This window comes from Ochlerotatus camptorhynchus, unplaced genomic scaffold, assembly GCF_037179485.1.
Source record: "Ochlerotatus camptorhynchus isolate MF236.1 unplaced genomic scaffold, CSIRO-AGI_Acam_v1.1 ptg000330l, whole genome shotgun sequence".
Taxonomy (NCBI): Eukaryota; Metazoa; Arthropoda; class Insecta; order Diptera; family Culicidae; genus Ochlerotatus; species Ochlerotatus camptorhynchus.
The window spans coordinates 15,156,690-15,174,922 of record NW_027040818.1 but is presented as its reverse complement, the minus strand read 5'-3'; the positions used below and the strand labels follow the sequence as shown (position 1 = coordinate 15,174,922).

Here is an 18,233-nt window from a genome sequence, read left to right as displayed (position 1 = left end):
AACCAAGGTATAAAATTCCTGCCCAGGAATTTGATCGAAAACTGCCAGGAGCGGATGGACCGGGATTTTCGTTTCGAGTTTGCAGGATCAAATCTTAAGAAGAGAGAGATTAAGAGATAAGATCTTTAAAACGCATCTGCATGGACGATCGGACCAACTATAAATGAAAGAAGCCCGGAAACTCAACTCAACTCAACTCAACTCAACTCAACTCAACTCAACTCAACTCAACTCAACTCAACTCAACTCAACTCAACTCAACTCAACTCAACTCAACTCAACTCAACTCAACTCAACTCAACTCAACTCAACTTAACTCAACTCAACTCAACTCAACTCAACTCAACTCAACTCAACTCAACTCAACTCAACTCAACTCAACTCAACTCAACTCAACTCAACTCAACTCAACTCAACTCAACTCAACTCAACTCAACTCAACTCAACTCAACTCAACTCAACTCAACTCAACTCAACTCAACTCAACTCAACTCAACTCAACTCAACTCAACTCAACTCAACTCAACTCAACTCAACTCAACTCAACTCAACTCAACTCAACTCAACTCAACTCAACTCAACTCAACTCAACTCAACTCAACTCAACTTTTTCCGTGAAGTTTTTTTTTATATTTATAATCGGTTGCTGATCTGGCCATAACCCGGCCCAAGAGACAATTTCTAGTTCCTCATTCTAGGTCCCTATGATTTGCCGCTGGGAAGCTGTTCCGAAGCCAAGTAGAACCTCCACAAGGCGTTCCATCATTCGTTGAGTCACAGCGTTGAACCTGACTATTGGCCACGAAAAGGTCTGCCAATGCACATCAAAAATCGACTACAAACATCCGAACATTTCTAGATAGAGCTGGAATTAGGGCGCAACAGCTTTTGTAAACAATGACTTCTGTCGAAGATTTCTAAAAATTCAAGGCAAACCAACGGAACCATCGTGTAGCGGAAGTCTTACCCTATCCGATGGTGATGTTGATTTGCGTGGACGAGTCTTGACTTTTTAAAAATCATCGCGAAAAGTTATTGTTTACAAAAGCTGTTACGCCCTAATTCCAGCTCTATCTAGATTTGTTTATCTCAAATCGAAGGAAGACATTCCGCGAAACTACCATAAACCGAACTAGTTCATGTTGATCTTCGTCAAGCTTCGTCTACAATTTGTACTTCTACATCAACACATGTCAGGCAGCCATCAGGTTCAATTGGCTAAACTTGGTGAGTTCGTTCCGTTTTGTAAATTTTTAACTTTTCAACCCAGTAACGTTGGGAGATCACCTTATTGTGGTGCGTTACTGGAATAAGACCAACCACCGAACCCTATTCGTGACAACTTCAAACTAGGTACTCAGGATTTTCCAGCAATCAAAGGATCACATTTTAGTCCTTGTTACTTTTTATGACTTGATAATAGTGACAAAACTCGAGTAGTGACCACCACGCCGTTATGCATTTCTATATTGTATATTTCAAATAAAAAAATATTGTCTATGTTCATAGATTTCACATAATCCTTTTCCCTTTGTCCTTCTCCTTTTCCTTTCCCTTTTCTCTTTTCAGAAAGCGAGTAATGGCGCTATAGCCATAAGTCATAAAAGGCTAGGACAAGAGTTAGTGCTCATGCCCCAACCGTCAGAAGCAAATGGAGCATCATTTAACCTTTCTAGCTTTGATGCTTCCAACGACCAACCAATCATATAATTACCAAAATCGGAACGTCCACGTTTCATTCATTTATTGGATTCTGAAGCATCGTGTTTAAATCTTCGATTTAAACAGGCCCGATGTTTTTCTGAATCATCTTGCCCCTTAAATGCTGCACAGTAGGCCTGGCCGTTTTGATATGTTTGATGCATCTTTGATGTGAAACATATCTCGATGAACATTTCAAATGGTCCTATCTGCTTCGATCGATTCTCTTCATCGACTTTCTATTTAGATAATCACTGCTTTGCAAACAGATTTCGCGCTAATTTTAGCTCATAGTTTGATAAAGGAGGTTCTTATCTAGCGTTTAAAACGTCAAATACAACAGAGAAAGGTATTGCAGTTGAATTATTAACGATAGAGAAAGTCGGTGAAGAGAATCAATCAATGCAGATAGGACCTTCTGAAATGTTTATCTAAATATGTCAAATAGGCAAGAAAAATGATATAGGTATGTATATCATTTTCCAGGATGCTTTCGAGAACTGGCTGTGTTGGTGTTAGATTAAATTAGATTAGATAACAACATTTAATTCACCTGTCATTTTTGTTACAGAAGCTTACTATGAACATTCCCAAGTGGACATTATGGTCCTACATGTATTGATGGATTCGTTGGAAGAAGATCTATCGAGAAACCTATTATTTCACCCTGAATGAACCGATACTGTTGGAACCATTTAGTTAGGAAGCATGCATTAAGTACTTCTCACGTTTTCCCTATACATAATGCATTGCTTGCCACACATTTGTAAGCCCCCCTCCCATCTGAGATCATAACGTGCTTTATTGATGCTTCTTTAGTGGGTTGAACTAACTTCTAGTGGGGGTTGGTTGGAAATGCTATCTAACATGAAACTTTAGTTTGAAAATTTATTAGCTAGAGAATGGTCTTAGAAGAGGGTAGGTGGAATAGAAGTTGAAAATTGACCGAAGGACCATTAATGTGACAGTCGCGTAGAAAAGCTTGCTTGCCAATGTTGCATACAAGTTCAATAGAATATGTAAAAACGTCAAAATGATCCAATTCCAGCGCTGTGCTAGAGGATTCACGAAACAAATTACACTTAAATTGATCGTTAAATGCGTGTACGATGATTCTGGAGAGAGAGCTCCGTCTGTTTATCCGTGATAACGCCATCATCGATTTGCAACCGGAGACGGACGACCCTCGTAAAAGTTCAGTGTCCTACTGTTAGTGATCCCGCCAGGAAAACTGTGATCACAGTTCAGGCTGTTTAATAGTTTCCTATATTTTATGATTATGTGACCCACCTCCACAACAACCCCGCACCACAGACAAGCAGACATGCCACTGCTTTGATTTAAAATCTTTATTAGTTGACTGTATGGAGTTCGATTTTCGATCACAGTAGTGCGATTCAAAAAGACAAACAAATATGCACAGTATGAGTTCCGTTTCTCTGTGCCGTCACGTTGTTTGTCACTTGGGATAGGTCCGGTAACTGGTTCAGTCGGTGAAAAGTATCCAATTCCCATCACAATCATGTGCTCCGTTGTCCAAACCACACACACACAGCTAAGCATATGTCCCTCGGAATTGCTTCGGTATATGTTTCGAGGATACGCCTCGGGGAATCCGGCTCCGGCACCGGCTCCGGAGTATCATTGGATGATCGTTAAAATGAAAAGTTTAATTTATTTTTATGGCTGTTGCATATACTCTTGCTTTTATTTGTTGTGGTCCAGTGTATACCAAAACATATGAAGTTGTACACAGTTAGTCCTGAGTGGTTGGAAGTGGGCTACGCGGCCGGTGGGGAAGAATTCTATTTTATCCCGAAGTTGTAGGGAGATGCGAAGGATAAAATTGCAGTTTTGCGGTTGCAGAGAGTTTTTGCAGCATTTGAGTTATTCACTGAGATGAGCAAAGGATCACATTCGAATAGGAGGGGGGGGGGGGAACTCTATCGGAGTTCACTATTTTCCACTTGATGCAGGTTGAAAAAGCGGGAAAAGCCTGGACGGTGGCATTGGGACTTCAGAATGTGACCGGAAATTTTTGAAATATGTAGAAAGTTGGTCCCCCCGGTGTCGTGTCGGGGAAGGTGTTGTGCAGAAACGGAACCGGATGGCAACAACGGCGGTAAATGGAGTGTCGATTAGTTTGAATTATTTCCGGAAGTTTTGTTGTGGGAGTTTGTTTGGGACACCCAAAAATATTAGTGACAACAGCCTACGCAGATTTTTCGGGGTTTCGTGTTTCGTTTGTTGTTGTTTATAACTTTTCGTGTGTACAGCCTCAAATGGGTTAAAATTATGCTTCCCAGTTGAATATACAACCCGAATTAAAAACATGTCCGGTGCATATTATGCATCCCGTGTGTGTTCTATAATAATATTCTCCCTTTCTGTTTATCCTCACAGGACAGCCACTGAAACAAAAGGCCCTACAACAAAGCAACGGCAGGCCCAAACAACACCAACAACAACTTGCTGAAAAGCACTTTGCCTTTGCCCAGTTCGGTGTGCATTGTGCAGCCCGTTTCCCATTCATGTCGGCTTTAGGCGAAACCCCTCAGTAAGCTTACACAAAAACCAACAACCGATCCACCCCTCCCTTCCTTTACAAACAACCCACCGCAGCACCGTTCCATCCCTAAATGCTGAGCGTCGACACCCCGGCAGCAGCAGCAGCAGCGGATGCAAACAGACTTCAATCGTCGTTTCCCTCATCAACGTCAGCGGCAGTCTCGACGGCCATCTCGGAGAACCGTTTCCCGCTGGAGGTCCCGGGGACGAGGACGGCGACGAGCAAAAGCCGCGAGAGCAGCACTAGCCCAGTAAACCACCACCGACCGGAGGACGAAGAGGACGACACTAGTGGAAGTAACAGAGAGATGACCACGGTAGCGGCCGTGACCGCAGCTGCCAATAAAGCAGTTGCAGCCCTCATGGAGTACCGGCAGAGACAGCAACAGCAGCAGCAGCAGCAGCAACAGCAACAGAATAATGTGAGTAAAATTTCCATACAAATATGCTCGTCAGAGTGGGATTTGGAGGGTCCTAATCGACGACGACGGCTACGATGGCCATTTCCGCCTGCCGATGGGGCTAATGATAATAATGTTGCGGTTTTATGGCGCCGTGTTTCGATGAACCACAACAAGGTAGCCCGTCGTAGATGCTCTTTTGCTGCGTCCAGGTTGTGGTCAGTGACTAGATAGTGCCAGAGGGGGCCAACGGGAGCCGTAGATGTCTGGATGAGATCAGATTGAATTATGGCTCTTCTGATACACGTCCCCGGGCAAGTCGGATGGAATCGATAAGCTGATGAGATCGAGGAGATAGATAATGGTTAAGGGGGAAACTTTGATTTTAGTTAACGTTTATTTCTGCTAGACTAGGACTGAACCTTGCTAGAAGCAGGATTTAGAAATTTCAAAGTCTCATGAATTGATATATCAGTTATTGTGTCGCCAGCACTTAATTAAGGTCTGACTACCGATTTCCGACTGCCAATCTAACATCCGACTTTTACGTCACTCATGATTTTAGCATTGTTAGCGGACCCCCACTAAGCGGAAAGCGTATGAAAAAAGGTATGTTGAGCGAGCTTAACCGCACAGAATGTTGAGAATCTATGTTATAGATCTTTGCACTATAATGTCGTGAACACAGTGTTGACCATTCAGAGAATTTATTTACATGCCCTTATCAAATTTCTGTGGTTATTTTGCTTAACGACGTGTTCAGGGTATCATCCAAACCAGTGATGGCATAATCATTCCGTTGTACTTCGTTTTCTTAGGAAGAGAATAAATTCTATCTCTTTTTTCTCATCATCGATGGCAGATACGAAGCGACTGCATTCGGGCACAGTCTGTGGTTCAGGTGCAAAGCAAAAATCATGATTTGCAACTGGTGAGTTTTGTTAGCTTCATATTCTGAGCAGCGATTTTTTTTTTCATCTAGTTCGTTTATTTGTAAAACTCAATCAGGTCCTGGCAACCCTGGTATACCTTGCAAGTGGTTTTTAGATTGTCCCACATCTTTCGCAAGTTTAAAGTGAAAACGCTACGTATATTCACGAGTGATTGCTTAACGGTGCGACTAAGTGGTTTAGTCTATAAAACGAGTGCAGTAAGGCTTTAAGTACGTATTGCGATAGAAAATTGATGGAAGTTGAGGATCAGCTGCGAGATAATTCGTTGGAGGAAGTAAATTCATGTTCCTCTTCGATCCTTAACTCCTCCGGACATGGAGATGACGATGACATCTACGATGATAACGACGATTATGAGGACGGCATAAATGTGACTCTGTTGTCGACAGCTGCTACTACTGAATCCAACGAGGAAAATGTTGGAATCAAGAAGACGGAAAAGGGGGTAAATGCTCCTCTCATGCTTGCTGCTAGCGGTAACTCTGCTGAAGTTGATACCGAATCACCGATTGAGGCTACAGTCCCAAAAAAGGCCAAGCGTCTGAAAAGAGGCTCAAATACTTGGTAGCTCATAGTCATTCCTATGATGATGCTCGTGTATTGGCTGAGAAGCCTTTCTAAGGTTGTATTTGGAACCAAACAAGCGTCGCAGAAATGCAGAGCTAAGCGAATCCAATTGTAGCGATACCAATCTACCTAAAAGGATTGCTCCAAACGCTGATAGAGGAAATACAAAGTCCTCGGTTCAGTCTCGGCTGGAGAAAGCCAGACAACAAGGTAATGGAGAATCGTCAAACATAAAGGAGCCAACAAGTAACAATGGCTCCCCAAAACCGTCTTACAGTGAGGCATTAAACTTTGTTAGGATTGGAATTCTGCCCGATGGCTATCCAAGCATTGAGTTAACCACACAACAATTAGTTGCCACCCAAAAGGCAATCTTAACAAAAGTAGCTGGACAAAGGAAGGAAAGAATAAAACCAAAGTTCGGAAGCTGCCTGTTCCGGTCGGGTCACATGATTATCATCTGTAAGAATCACGACACCGCCAAGTGGTTAAAGGCTACAATTCACAGTATTAAGCCATGGGAAGAAGCTCGTCTCATTGCAGTCGATGAGAAAGATATTCCTCGGCCTGAAATACTACTTGGCTTCTTTCCACGCAGTGTTGAGGACACAAATGAGGACATCCTTGCATATGTGGAAAGTCAAAATGAAGGGTTAATGGTTGATTCCAGGAGAATTATTAAGAGATACACGGTCAAACAGCATCACGTGGAGCTTGTCTTCACTATTGATGTTGTTTCTATGAAGACTCTGGAGGACTGCAAATTTACTGTGGATTACAAATTTGGAGTTGCCTATATAAGGAAAAAAGCCTCCACGAAATCAGATGATACAAGAGATAAACAAGGTCTCAAAGAGGAAAAACCTGATGACAATAAGGGTAAGGGCAATGCAGAACAGTCCTGTTCAAGTTCTACAATCTGTGTTAATACTGAGGACGCTGAGATGCGTGATACTAACCAACAAAAAACAGAAGCTAGCGGTGAAAGCTGCAATGCTTCTGCAGATGTTGAGTTTAGTTTGCACAACGCTGATCAATGCCCTCCTGGAACTAGAGGAGCAACAAATAATGGAAATTCTGTGTTGCCCACCTCTTGCTTCAAGTTCACGGATCCTCTGGATAATCGATCTGATTTTGTAATAAAGGCAGACAATAATGCCAGTTTTGGTTAAAATAGTAACTCACAGAAATAGAAATGACCGGAACAAGTATCAAATTTATACAAGATACAGCTTCCGCAATTCTATGTAAGACATTCATCAAAGACAAACTGGACGTAGCGCTTCTTCAAGAGCCTTGGACATATAACAGTAGGATTTTAGGAATGCCTACACAATCGTGTAAGTTAATCTATGACAATACTCAGCTTGTACCAAGAGCTGCAATTCTTGTGAACAGTAATGCTAAAATTACACCTATTACAGAATTTATCAACAGAGATATTGCTGCAATTTCGTTAGAGGTGCCAACTACGAAAGGAAAAACGGAGACTTTCATTGCATCCGCTTATTTTCCTGGCAACGTTGATGATGTACCTCCTCTTGATGTTGCACCCTTTGTCTCATACTGCAGAAGGCAAAATAAAGCCTTTATCATCGGATGTGATGCCAACGCCCATCATACGATATGGAGTAGTTCGGGGATCAACAAAAGGGGTGAGGGTGTAATAAGGGTAATTCGCCAACATTCATTAATTCAATAAGGGAAGAGGTGTTGGATCTAACACTTTGCAGTCCAACAATCTCAGATCGTATAGTAAATTGGCATGTATCGGATGAAATTTCTTTATCTGATCATATGCAAATTATGTTTGAATTCACGGTTAATGACGTATTAAAGGAAACTTACAGAGATCCTCGTAAAACAAATTGGGAGCTATACAGCTTCAGTCTTCAGAGTCAAAATGAGCCTATTTTACAGGATTTTGATTCAATTTCTAAGCTAGAAAAAGCTGCTAATTGCTTAATAAGCAATGTAAATCAGGCTTATAATATTAGTTGCCCTGCAAAGGTGCGCACGACTAACAGAAATGTGCCATGGTGGAATGATAGATTAGAAAAACTAAGGAAAAGGGCTAGGAAACTATTCAATTCAGCCAAATGCACAGCAAACTGGTCTCAGTATAAAGAGGCTCTAAGTGAGTATAACAGAGAAATAAGAAGATCCAAGCGAAAAGACTGGAGGCACATGTGTGAAAACATAGAAAGCACTCCTGAAACTTCAAGGCTTCATAAAGTTCTCTCAAAGGACCATTCTAACGGCCTGGGAGCTCTTAAAAAAGCTGATGGCTCTTTTACTATAAATGCAACAGAAACTTTGGAAATGATGATGCATTCTCATTTTCCAGGGTCTAGTCCTACTACTGACTGCATACAAGATACATCTCTAAGATGTGAAGAACAAAATGTTACTACTAGAATCAATAACTATTGTGCACTAGTAGTGTTCAACAAGGAGGCTGTCAATCTAGCAAACATTCTATTTACAGACTCTAGAATTGAATGTGCAATAGCCTCTTTCAGCTCATTCAAATCCCCAGGTGTAGATGGAATTTTTCCAGCACATATCCAAAAGTGCAAAACTTTAATAATTCCTATTTTACAGGGTGATTCGGAATAGCTGTCCCTTTTAAAAATGGTCATACCGATTGAACGCTTGCATGAATTTTTGATATCATTATATTCCAGATATTCTGGATATATAACCTTCAACTAAGCATAGTTTATTTCAAATCTCTCTCCCTTTACCTTAATTATCAGCCACATTTGTCATGAAAATTAACCACAGCTGGCACGCACGCTTTAGTTCCAGCACTTTTTGAGTCCCGGTGATGCGTTTAAGCTCTGATATTGAACGGATTATCCAAGCATGGTTCCTTTATAATGATCCAAAAATAAATGTTACATTCTTTCGAAGAGATTTCAGTTTCTAAAAGATAACACACGATTTTTTTACAGATTTATGTCATGCTCCATTTGGACGTCAATGGCTGTTTGAAATCACAAACGAATGAAATTTCAAATCCTACTATCAATACAAGCTGATATGTGTACACACTTAAAACAAAAATACTTGAACATATACCCATTTTACCCATTGAGAATTGCATATTTGTGAAATCGGTGACAGTTATTCTGAATCACCCTGTAATCAAGCTCTTCAAATCGAGCTTTCTTTCATCAATATTTTTGAAGTTAATAGAATAACTTATAGACGAATATGTCAAATCAGATGTTCTTCATGGTAACCCACTATGTAGAGCCCAATTCGCCTACCAGTCAGGCAAATCCACCATAACAGCTCTTCATATGCTAGTTACTAAAATAGAAAAAACCTTCACAGCAAAGGAAATTCTATTAGCAGCGTTTCTGGATATTGAAGGTGCATTTGACAATGCGTCTTTTTCGTCAATGATAAACGCCATGAGAAATCGTGGCTTTAATGAAAACATAATTAAATGGATTGTGGAGATGCTATCCAAAAGAGAAATATCAGCTAATCTTGGAGATGCACTAGTAAAAGTAACAGCTGTAAAAGGCTGTCCTCAAGGAGGAGTTCTTTCTCCACTTCTGTGGTCTCTGGTAGTTGATGATCTTCTTTTAAAGTTAAAGCATCAAGGATTTGAAGTAATCGGATTTGCTGACGACATTGTTATTATAGTTCGCGGAAAATTTGATAGAATGCAAAAAGCATTAAAATTCACACTATCATGGTGCACACAAGAAGGACTGAACATAAATCCTATGAAAACATCAATTGTACCCTTTACCAAAAGACGTAGAGTCTCTACCACTGATCTTAAACTAGGAGATGTTAAATTATCACTGTCGTCAGAAGTTAAGTATTTGGGAGTAATCCTAGATAGTAAACTCTGCTGGAACAGACATATGAAACAATAAATAGAAAAAACAACAAATGCTTTTTGGGTCTGTAAAAGATCATTTGGTAAAAAATGGGGTCTAAAGCCGAAGATGATACATTGGATCTACTCGGCTATTGTTAAACCCAGAATCACTAATCTGGTGGCCGAAAATCAGACAACAAACGGCACAAGTTAAATTTAACAAGTTACAAAGACTTGCTACTCTTTCCATAACTGGAGCAATGCGTAGTACTCCTTCGAAGGCATTAGATGCTCTACTCAATATTCTTCCTTTACATCAATTTATTCAAATGGATGCAATGAAAAGTGCTCTGAAGCTCCAACGGTCCATGAATTTCTTTGATGGAGATCTTATTGGACATCTGAGCATTTTAAAAGAGTTTCAAATAAGTCCACTAATTTTAATGAATGAAGACTAGATGTTAAAGCGTAACAACTTCAATCACCAATTCAAAGTTCCTGAAGTGACTCGTTATGATTGGAATACAGGAGGGCCATCTTTTCGTCCTGGGTCAATAGTATTCTATACGGATGGATCGAAACAAGATAATATGGTTGGGGCTGGAATAAGTGGTCCTGGGATCAGCCTATCAGTGCCGATGGGAAAATGGCCAACAGTATTTCAAGCTGAAATATATGCCATCCTAGAATGTGCCACGATTTGCTTAAAAAGAAATTATAAAAATGCAAACATATGTATTTGTTCAGATAGCCAAGCAGCGTTGAATGCTCTAAAGTCCAAAACTTGCACTTCAAAACTGGTTTGAGAATGCACTAAGCTATTGCAGCATTTGTCCTACTGTAATAAGGTTAACCTATACTGGGTTCCTGGTCATTGCGGAATCGAAGGGAACGAAAAAGCTGATCAATTGGCTAAAGTGGGATCATCAATGCAATTTATTGGACCTGAACCATTTTTAGGATTATCTTTTTGTGCTCTTAAAATGGAGTTCAATAACTGGGAAAGAATAAAGGTACAGGTACAACTGGAATAATACCTTAAATGCCCGGCAATCAAAACGTTTCATAGAGCCCAACGCTTTGCACACACAAAAACTGCTGACCTTATCGAAACACGATTTGAGTACATATACTGGTTTGATTACAGGACACTGTCCTAGTAAATATCACCTTAAACTTATCGGAAAAGTTGATGAAGACAGATGCCGTTTTTGTAAACTAGAGAGTGAGAGCTCTAAACATTTGCTGTGTGACTGCGTTGCACTATTTCACAAACGACGTATATATCTAGATAAGGGGCTTATGGAACCCTGGGAAATCTGGGCTGCTTCTCCCAATCAAGTTATACATTTCATAAGGAATGCATTACCTGTTTGGGATAATTGCCAACAACAGTAGTGGTGGTTGCTCGTATAAATAGCATCTTGCCATTGCGTTACGGCAAAATCAAAAGAGGATACACCACAATAGATCAAAGTTATGGTCGCGGTAGTGGTATGTCCCCAACACAGGAAAAAAAAGCTCAATCGCGGTAGCTTTACGGAGCCGATAATTCATTGTTCTTTGTTTGTAACTAAATTCACTTAATTCTATGTCTAGTAGGAGTTGGACCGAATACTCGCGGCTTACCCGAGGTTAGAGGGGTACATTGTAGAAGGATAGGAAAAAGGAAGGAGCTTGGGGGTAGGATTTCGTTGTCTCATCAGAGCGATGTCGCCGGTATGAACGGTAGTGTGATTCTAGATTCGTTTGGAGTTCGACCGGCTATGGTGACCAGTGGGCGACGATGAGACTCATCGAGATTGGGGACAAGAAAAACAAAAACTAATAAAGAAATACAAAAGACAAACGAATTCTGAGCTGCGATATCACAGCTTGAAATATCAATCGCAGTTGTTTGCTTGTTGATTTTTGACTAGTTTTATATCTTCCCACACTGCACTATGGGCAAAAATGGGTCCAAAATTACCCAAAATTCAATATCTCAACAGCACGCTAAATTCCGGCCATGAAAAACGACTTTTCCGAAGGGAAATCGTCCGGGGAATCGATTGCAGGTAGTCTCATAGACCGGAGAGCCTTGTAGGTATGTGTTTTGGACCATTTTACCCCATTTTCCCCTACTTTTTGGAGGAAATGTTTTTTCACAGCTCTATTTTCCGTAAAACATAAGCGCTTTATGCATGGTTTTTGAATACTATGTCTTTAAACAACAGTTCATGAGATATTAGGGGAATACGGGGTACACTTTATAAGGGACTAAGGGGTAAAAATGAAACCTCGCTAAATTTATTTTAATTCATAAAAATGTTGAACGATGCGATTGTTTGAATGACCCCAAAGGTTGCCTGCAATAATAAGATTTTTTTTTTCGAAATTATAAGGTTAATTGGGGTTAAATAAGTTTTAATTTACTGCTATCTGTTTTAAAAGAGTTTTCACTTTTTTTGTCTGTATACAGCAAAACGATATAGTGGTTCTCAGAATTTTGTAAAAATAGTAGTTTTGTTCCTTATCGCAACATATTAGATCCATATTTTGTATTTTGTCATTAGGGTGACTATTTATATATTAGGGCTGTCAAAATTTTTATTTTTTTTCGATTTTTTTTCAAAAAATTATAATTTTTGAACTGTTTGGCTGATGATGGAACTCAAAATACCAGATGAAAGTTAATTAAAATTTATTTTCAGAAAAAAATATTATGATATTTAAAAGAATTGATTTTGTATTAAAAAACATTGATTGGATTTTCACATTAACCCCTTACTCCCCTATACAGTGTACCCCGTATTCCCCTAATATCTCATGAACTGTTGTTTAAAGACATAGTATTCTAAAACCATGCATAAAGTGCTTATGTTTTACGAAAAATAGAGCTGTGAAAAAACATTTCCTCCAAAAAGTAGGGGAAAATGGGGTAAAATGGTCCAAAACACATACCTACAAGGCTCTCCGGTCTATGGGACTACGTGCAATCGATTCCCCGGATGATTTCCCTTCGGAAAAGTCGTTTTTCATGGCCGGAATTCGGCGTGCTGTTGAGATATTGAATTTTGGGTATTTTTGGACCCATTTTTGCCCATAGTGCACTGCTTCAAGCACTTGTGATCGGCACTAAGAAATTCAGCTAAGCGTCAGCCAAGTTCCAAAAACTTCAGCAAAGGTTAAACAATGTTTCAAAAACTTCATCAAAGTTCATACATCTTTACCAAATTTCATCAATCTTCAGCAAAGTACAAAAGCGCAAAGAAGAACAAGGCGGTCATAAATATCTGAAAAATAACGCAACCGAAACTTACATAACAGCTGGCAGCATTCCCAAGCAACATTGCAAGTTTCATCAAGGTTTTAAAGCATTCTACAAGTCCAAATCATGCTCTCCAGAACCCTCATAAAACCAACATTGTTACTTGGGTTTGCAGCGGGTCTGTCATCGGTGAATTGAAAAAAAAGAGATAGCATTTATTCTCTTTCTAAGAAAACGAAGTGCAACGGTATCATTTTTGCGTCGATTCAACTCTCGATGAACATTTCAAATGGTCCTATCTGCTTTGATCGATTCTCTTCATCGAATTTCTCTTTTGATAACCACTGCTATGCAAACAGATAGCCGTAAGATTTGATCGTTGAGATATTGTCAAAAGTCTAACACTGCTTCTTGACGCCAAACTCGGCCTACGGATTCTAAACTCGGCCTAACGCATTGAAACGCCATTGAAACGCCAATGAATTTACTTCGGCCTATCGGCTGAAGATAAAAATTGATTCGGTCGGAGCGCTTCTTTTGTTTTTGGGAATTATGGGTGCAAACCTTCATATCACGCGTTCTTATTGACTTAGTTCGGTAGCTTATTAACTAAAGTATCCTACCAAACGCATAATTGACTTGTTAATTCTGAAATCATGGACTTATTTGAAATTTTCTGCTCGATAGGCCCAAAATGGGCGATTAGGCCGAATTTGACCACAAAGTTTGTTAAAAGAGAATCTTATCTAGCGTTCAAACCGTCAAAAACAACAGTGAAAGGTTTTGCAGCTGAGTTTTTAACGAAAGAGAAGTCGATGAAGAGAATCGATCAATGCAAATAGGACATTTTGAAATATTTATCTAGAACTCTCTTCTTCAACTTTACACGTTGTGAATAGTCTCGCTCCTTTGTAAGAGCAATATCAAGCATGATTTTTGCTCCAATATCACGCATGGTATTGAGAGCGTATGTTTTGATGCCATCACTGCTAAGAAGTGTGCGATTTACCTGGTGAAGAGCTGGTCCGAAATAGAGTCGGTGTATAGTGAGTCACGCCAAGACAAAAACAGTTGAACTCGCATCACGGTTTTCGAAAGATTCCTTTTCTTTAAACTTGGCAACAGAGGACTTCTACATCAACTTGAAATTACTTCTAGCGAGAGAAAAAAATATAGCGGCGGTAGTAAATCATTATGTCCGTGATTTTGTCAAATTATCTTAACAAAAAAATAGTAGAAATTCTCATTACTGATCATTACCAAACGTATCCCATGACAATTGAATGCTCACTGCGTGTTTATTATCATTTCTTCGATTATATTTTATATTTTATTGCAATACCTTTCGTGGACGTTTCGTAGCATCGTAATGTTTGTTTGTTTTTTACAGGATAGGTTTGACAGTTCGATAGGTAGACTTGGCTTCACTCTACACCGACTCTAGTCCGAAAGTGAGTGGAGAGTTGCCCGTGTGTGTTTATGAAGCGTTGCCATAGAGACCTTCGTTTACCGGCATTGAACTGTTGCGCTTACAACGGGGGCTGCACACACGGCTTGCTGACTCGTTAAGCGTCAAGTTAAGACCTGCTTACACTAGCGCTAATATATGCCACACAAGAAGTATATGCTGAACTTTACAATACTGCTTCTACGAAATTCCCTGAACTTCTACGAAGTACACTGAGTTCCTTTAAGTTTGACTGATCGTCTACAAAGTCCTTTGAACTTAAAAAAAATCATAGTATTTCTATGGAGTCTTACGAAGTTCCTCAGATTGCTACGTAATTCGCTTAACTCCTACAAAGATCTCAAAATTGTATGTACAATCCAACTTCCACTGTCCGGCAGTGTTTTTATGGAAGAAAAATGTTTGCAATATAATCTATTATTATCTTATCCAGTATTTTACGATCGTTTATGACTGCCACAATCTGGCTGAGTTTCTGGTAGGGAACATAAGATTTGAAGTTTGGGTTGTGTCGTTTGACGTGTAAACGATCAAATTTGAACGTTTAGCCGTCAAACGACACAACCCAAACGTCAAATAACATGTTCCCTACCAAAAACTTAGCCAGATTGTGGCGGCCATAAGCGCTGGTAAAATGCTGGATACTGATTCCAATTTTAGCCCGGAAGTTGAAAGGAGATAGCTCTGTTAAAATTCATAGCGAATTCGTTTATTATTTAGTTCCAACCTAGATCGGGTATCAAGATTGGGTCTGCTTGTTTTCTGACAAACGTCAGTTTGCTCGTTTGTTTTTAAAACCCAGCTCAGGTTGAGGTTCGCACTGACAGAAAGTTCGGTTTCGCACCGATAATAAACGAATTCGCTATCAGTAACCCATTTCAGAATGCCTGGTCACACCCGCCCATTCCGAGGTTACTTTCACTTACAACAAGCCCCGCATACACGTAGTACCGATATAAAATGTAGATGTAGATGGCACGTATTTAGTAGGATGCATTTCATATTTCTATATCTACATAGTTGCAATAAGTTGAATCTTTGTCATCTCGATTCTCGTTGAGTCCTGTTGAATAATAGGCATGTGTAGTGGAATACTCTTCTCTCTCTTTCCCTATCACTTTTCGATGTTTTTCGTAGCTCTTCTTGAATAGCGTAACCGTTATCAATTGAATAATGAAAATGTCAGCACTATCTATTCTGGTTATTGATCGGGGAGGCAGAACGCCAACACCAAAAACGTAAAATTTTCTTCGGGAAGCGGAGGCGTAGCACCGAAAACGCGAAAAGAAAAACCCATCGAAGCACAAACCAGCTAGCCCGACGCTACAGCAATAATTCTATTTGTACCAAGTTCTTGTCCGGGAGTATTCACAATATCGTTCAGAATCTTCATTTATTCACATTAATGAAAACGAATTTCTTTTTGCATTGGATCCAGCCAAAAAGCACGCGGAAAACACAAAATTTGTGACAGCAAATTTAAAACCAACCGTTCTCGGGCAGAGCCTACTGTGCATGCCTATAAAGATCTCAGAATTCCTATGAAATTTAGTGCACTTCTACAAAGTTCCCCAAACGTTTTAGAATTTCGTCAATTTTCTGCGAATTTCTACAAACTTTCTTGAATTTCTACGGAAGTCCATTCAATCCTGATGAATGTGGGCGTCTTAGTGGAATACCTGTATAATGAGAGAGAGAGAAGGATTAGTAATTTCCATTTAATTCCACTACCTTATTTGCTTATCCTTGACAGATACGCGTATTTCGTCTACAATAAGCAGACTTCTTCAGTGTCTTGTACACACTTAGATTTTTTTGCCGAGATGGGCACCACCGAGCAGCTCGGCATTTCATTTTGCTGGATCTCAGTGAAAAAATTGCCGAGATTCAGCAAAACTTATGTTTGTTAGCTGAGATCTCGGCAAAATTCCCGTGTGTTAGCTGAATCTCAGCAAGTTTTTCACTAAGATCCAGCAAAATAAAATGCAGAGCTGCTCGGTGGTGCCCATCTCGGCAGATAAATCTAAGTCGACAGTCGAGTATTAAAGTTTCTTAAATTTAAACATTGTTCCTTAACTTTAACGAAGTTTCCCCAACTTGCATAAGGTTCCCGATTGTGCGAAGTTTTCCCGAATTTTCACAAAGCATTCTGAATTTCTTCGAAAGTTTCAGAAGCTTTACGAAGTTTCTCGAATTTATATTAAATTTCCTGAATTTCAACGATATCCCCTGAATATCTAAAAAGCTACTGAGGTTTACAAAGTCTTTTATAGTTAGACCATTCCAAGAACTTCAAAAAAGTTCCCCGAGTTTCTACAAAATTCGATAAATTTATCTAAAGTTCGCCAATTTTCAACAATGTTCTACAAAATTCTCTAAATTTCTATAAAAAATGCTGAAGTTCTACAAAATTCTCTGAAGTTTTATGAAGCTCATTGAGCTTCTGAAAAATTTGCTGAGCTTATACAAAGTAAACTGAACTTCTATTAAATTCTGCACTTCTAGAACTTTTATCCAGATCTCACTGAATGTTAACGAAGTTTTCATAAATTCAATTTCCTGAATTTCAACGATGTCCCCTGAATATCTATAAAGTCACTGAAGTTCACAAAGTCTTGTATAGTTAGACCATTCCCAGAACTTCAACAAAGTTCCCCGAGTTTCTGAAAAAATCGATAAATTTATCTAAAGTTCGCAAATTTTCAACAATGTTCTACAAAGCTCTCTGAACTTGTTAAAAATTACTGAAGTTCTACAAGATTCTCTAAAGTTTTATGAAGCTCATGAGCTCCTGCAAAGTTTGCTGAGCTTTTACAAAGTTAGCTGAACTTCTATCAAATTTGCTGCACTTCTAGAACTTTTATCCAAATCTCAATGCATGTTAACGAAGTTTTCGCAAATTCAATTTCCTGAATTTTAACGATGTCCCCTGAATATCTATAAAGTCACTGAAGTTCACAAAGTCTTGTATAGTTAGACCATTCCAAGAACTTCAACAAATTTCCCCGAGTTTCTCCAAAGTTCGATAAATTTATCTAAAGTTCGCCAATTTTCAACAATGTTCTACAAAGCTCTCTGAACTTGTCTAAAATTACTGAAGTTCTACAAAATTCCTTGAAGTTTAATGAAGCTCATTGAGCTTCTGCAAAGTTTACTGAGCTTTTACAAAGTTAGCGGAACTTCTATAATATTTGCTGCACTTCTAGAGCTTTTATCCAGATTCCAGTTAATAAATGTTAACGTCATAAGGGTGAACATTTCCATGTTAGGGTGGTCACAAAAATCGTTTTTTTTTTTCAAAAATGATTCTTTTCAAAAATTTATCACTGTTGAATCATAAAGAGTATTTTTAACTACCATTCATTTGATTTTGTTTTTAAATCGGCTAAGTGATTCAAAAGTTATAATTTTTTAAGGCATTTAAAAAAAATATATTTTTTGCACCACCCTAAGACAAAATAAACAAATACGAGTCTAATAT

The 18,233-nt window shown here is 39.2% G+C and overlaps 1 protein-coding gene across 9 annotated transcripts in view; it reads left to right on the top strand.

Moving 5' to 3' along the window:
* Positions 1–18,233, top strand: part of LOC135708360 (RNA binding protein fox-1 homolog 1-like) — a 953,484-nt gene that overhangs the window by 160,458 nt on the left and 774,793 nt on the right. For all 9 annotated transcript variants that reach the window (XR_010518292.1, XR_010518293.1, XM_065230430.1 and 6 more), the window contains exon 2: positions 4,105–4,691. Coding sequence is in view for 7 of the 9 variants with exons in the window: in XM_065230430.1 (XP_065086502.1) it covers positions 4,341–4,691 (351 nt within the window). In the remaining 2 variants the exon portion in view is untranslated. The remainder of the gene's footprint in view (positions 1–4,104; positions 4,692–18,233) is intronic.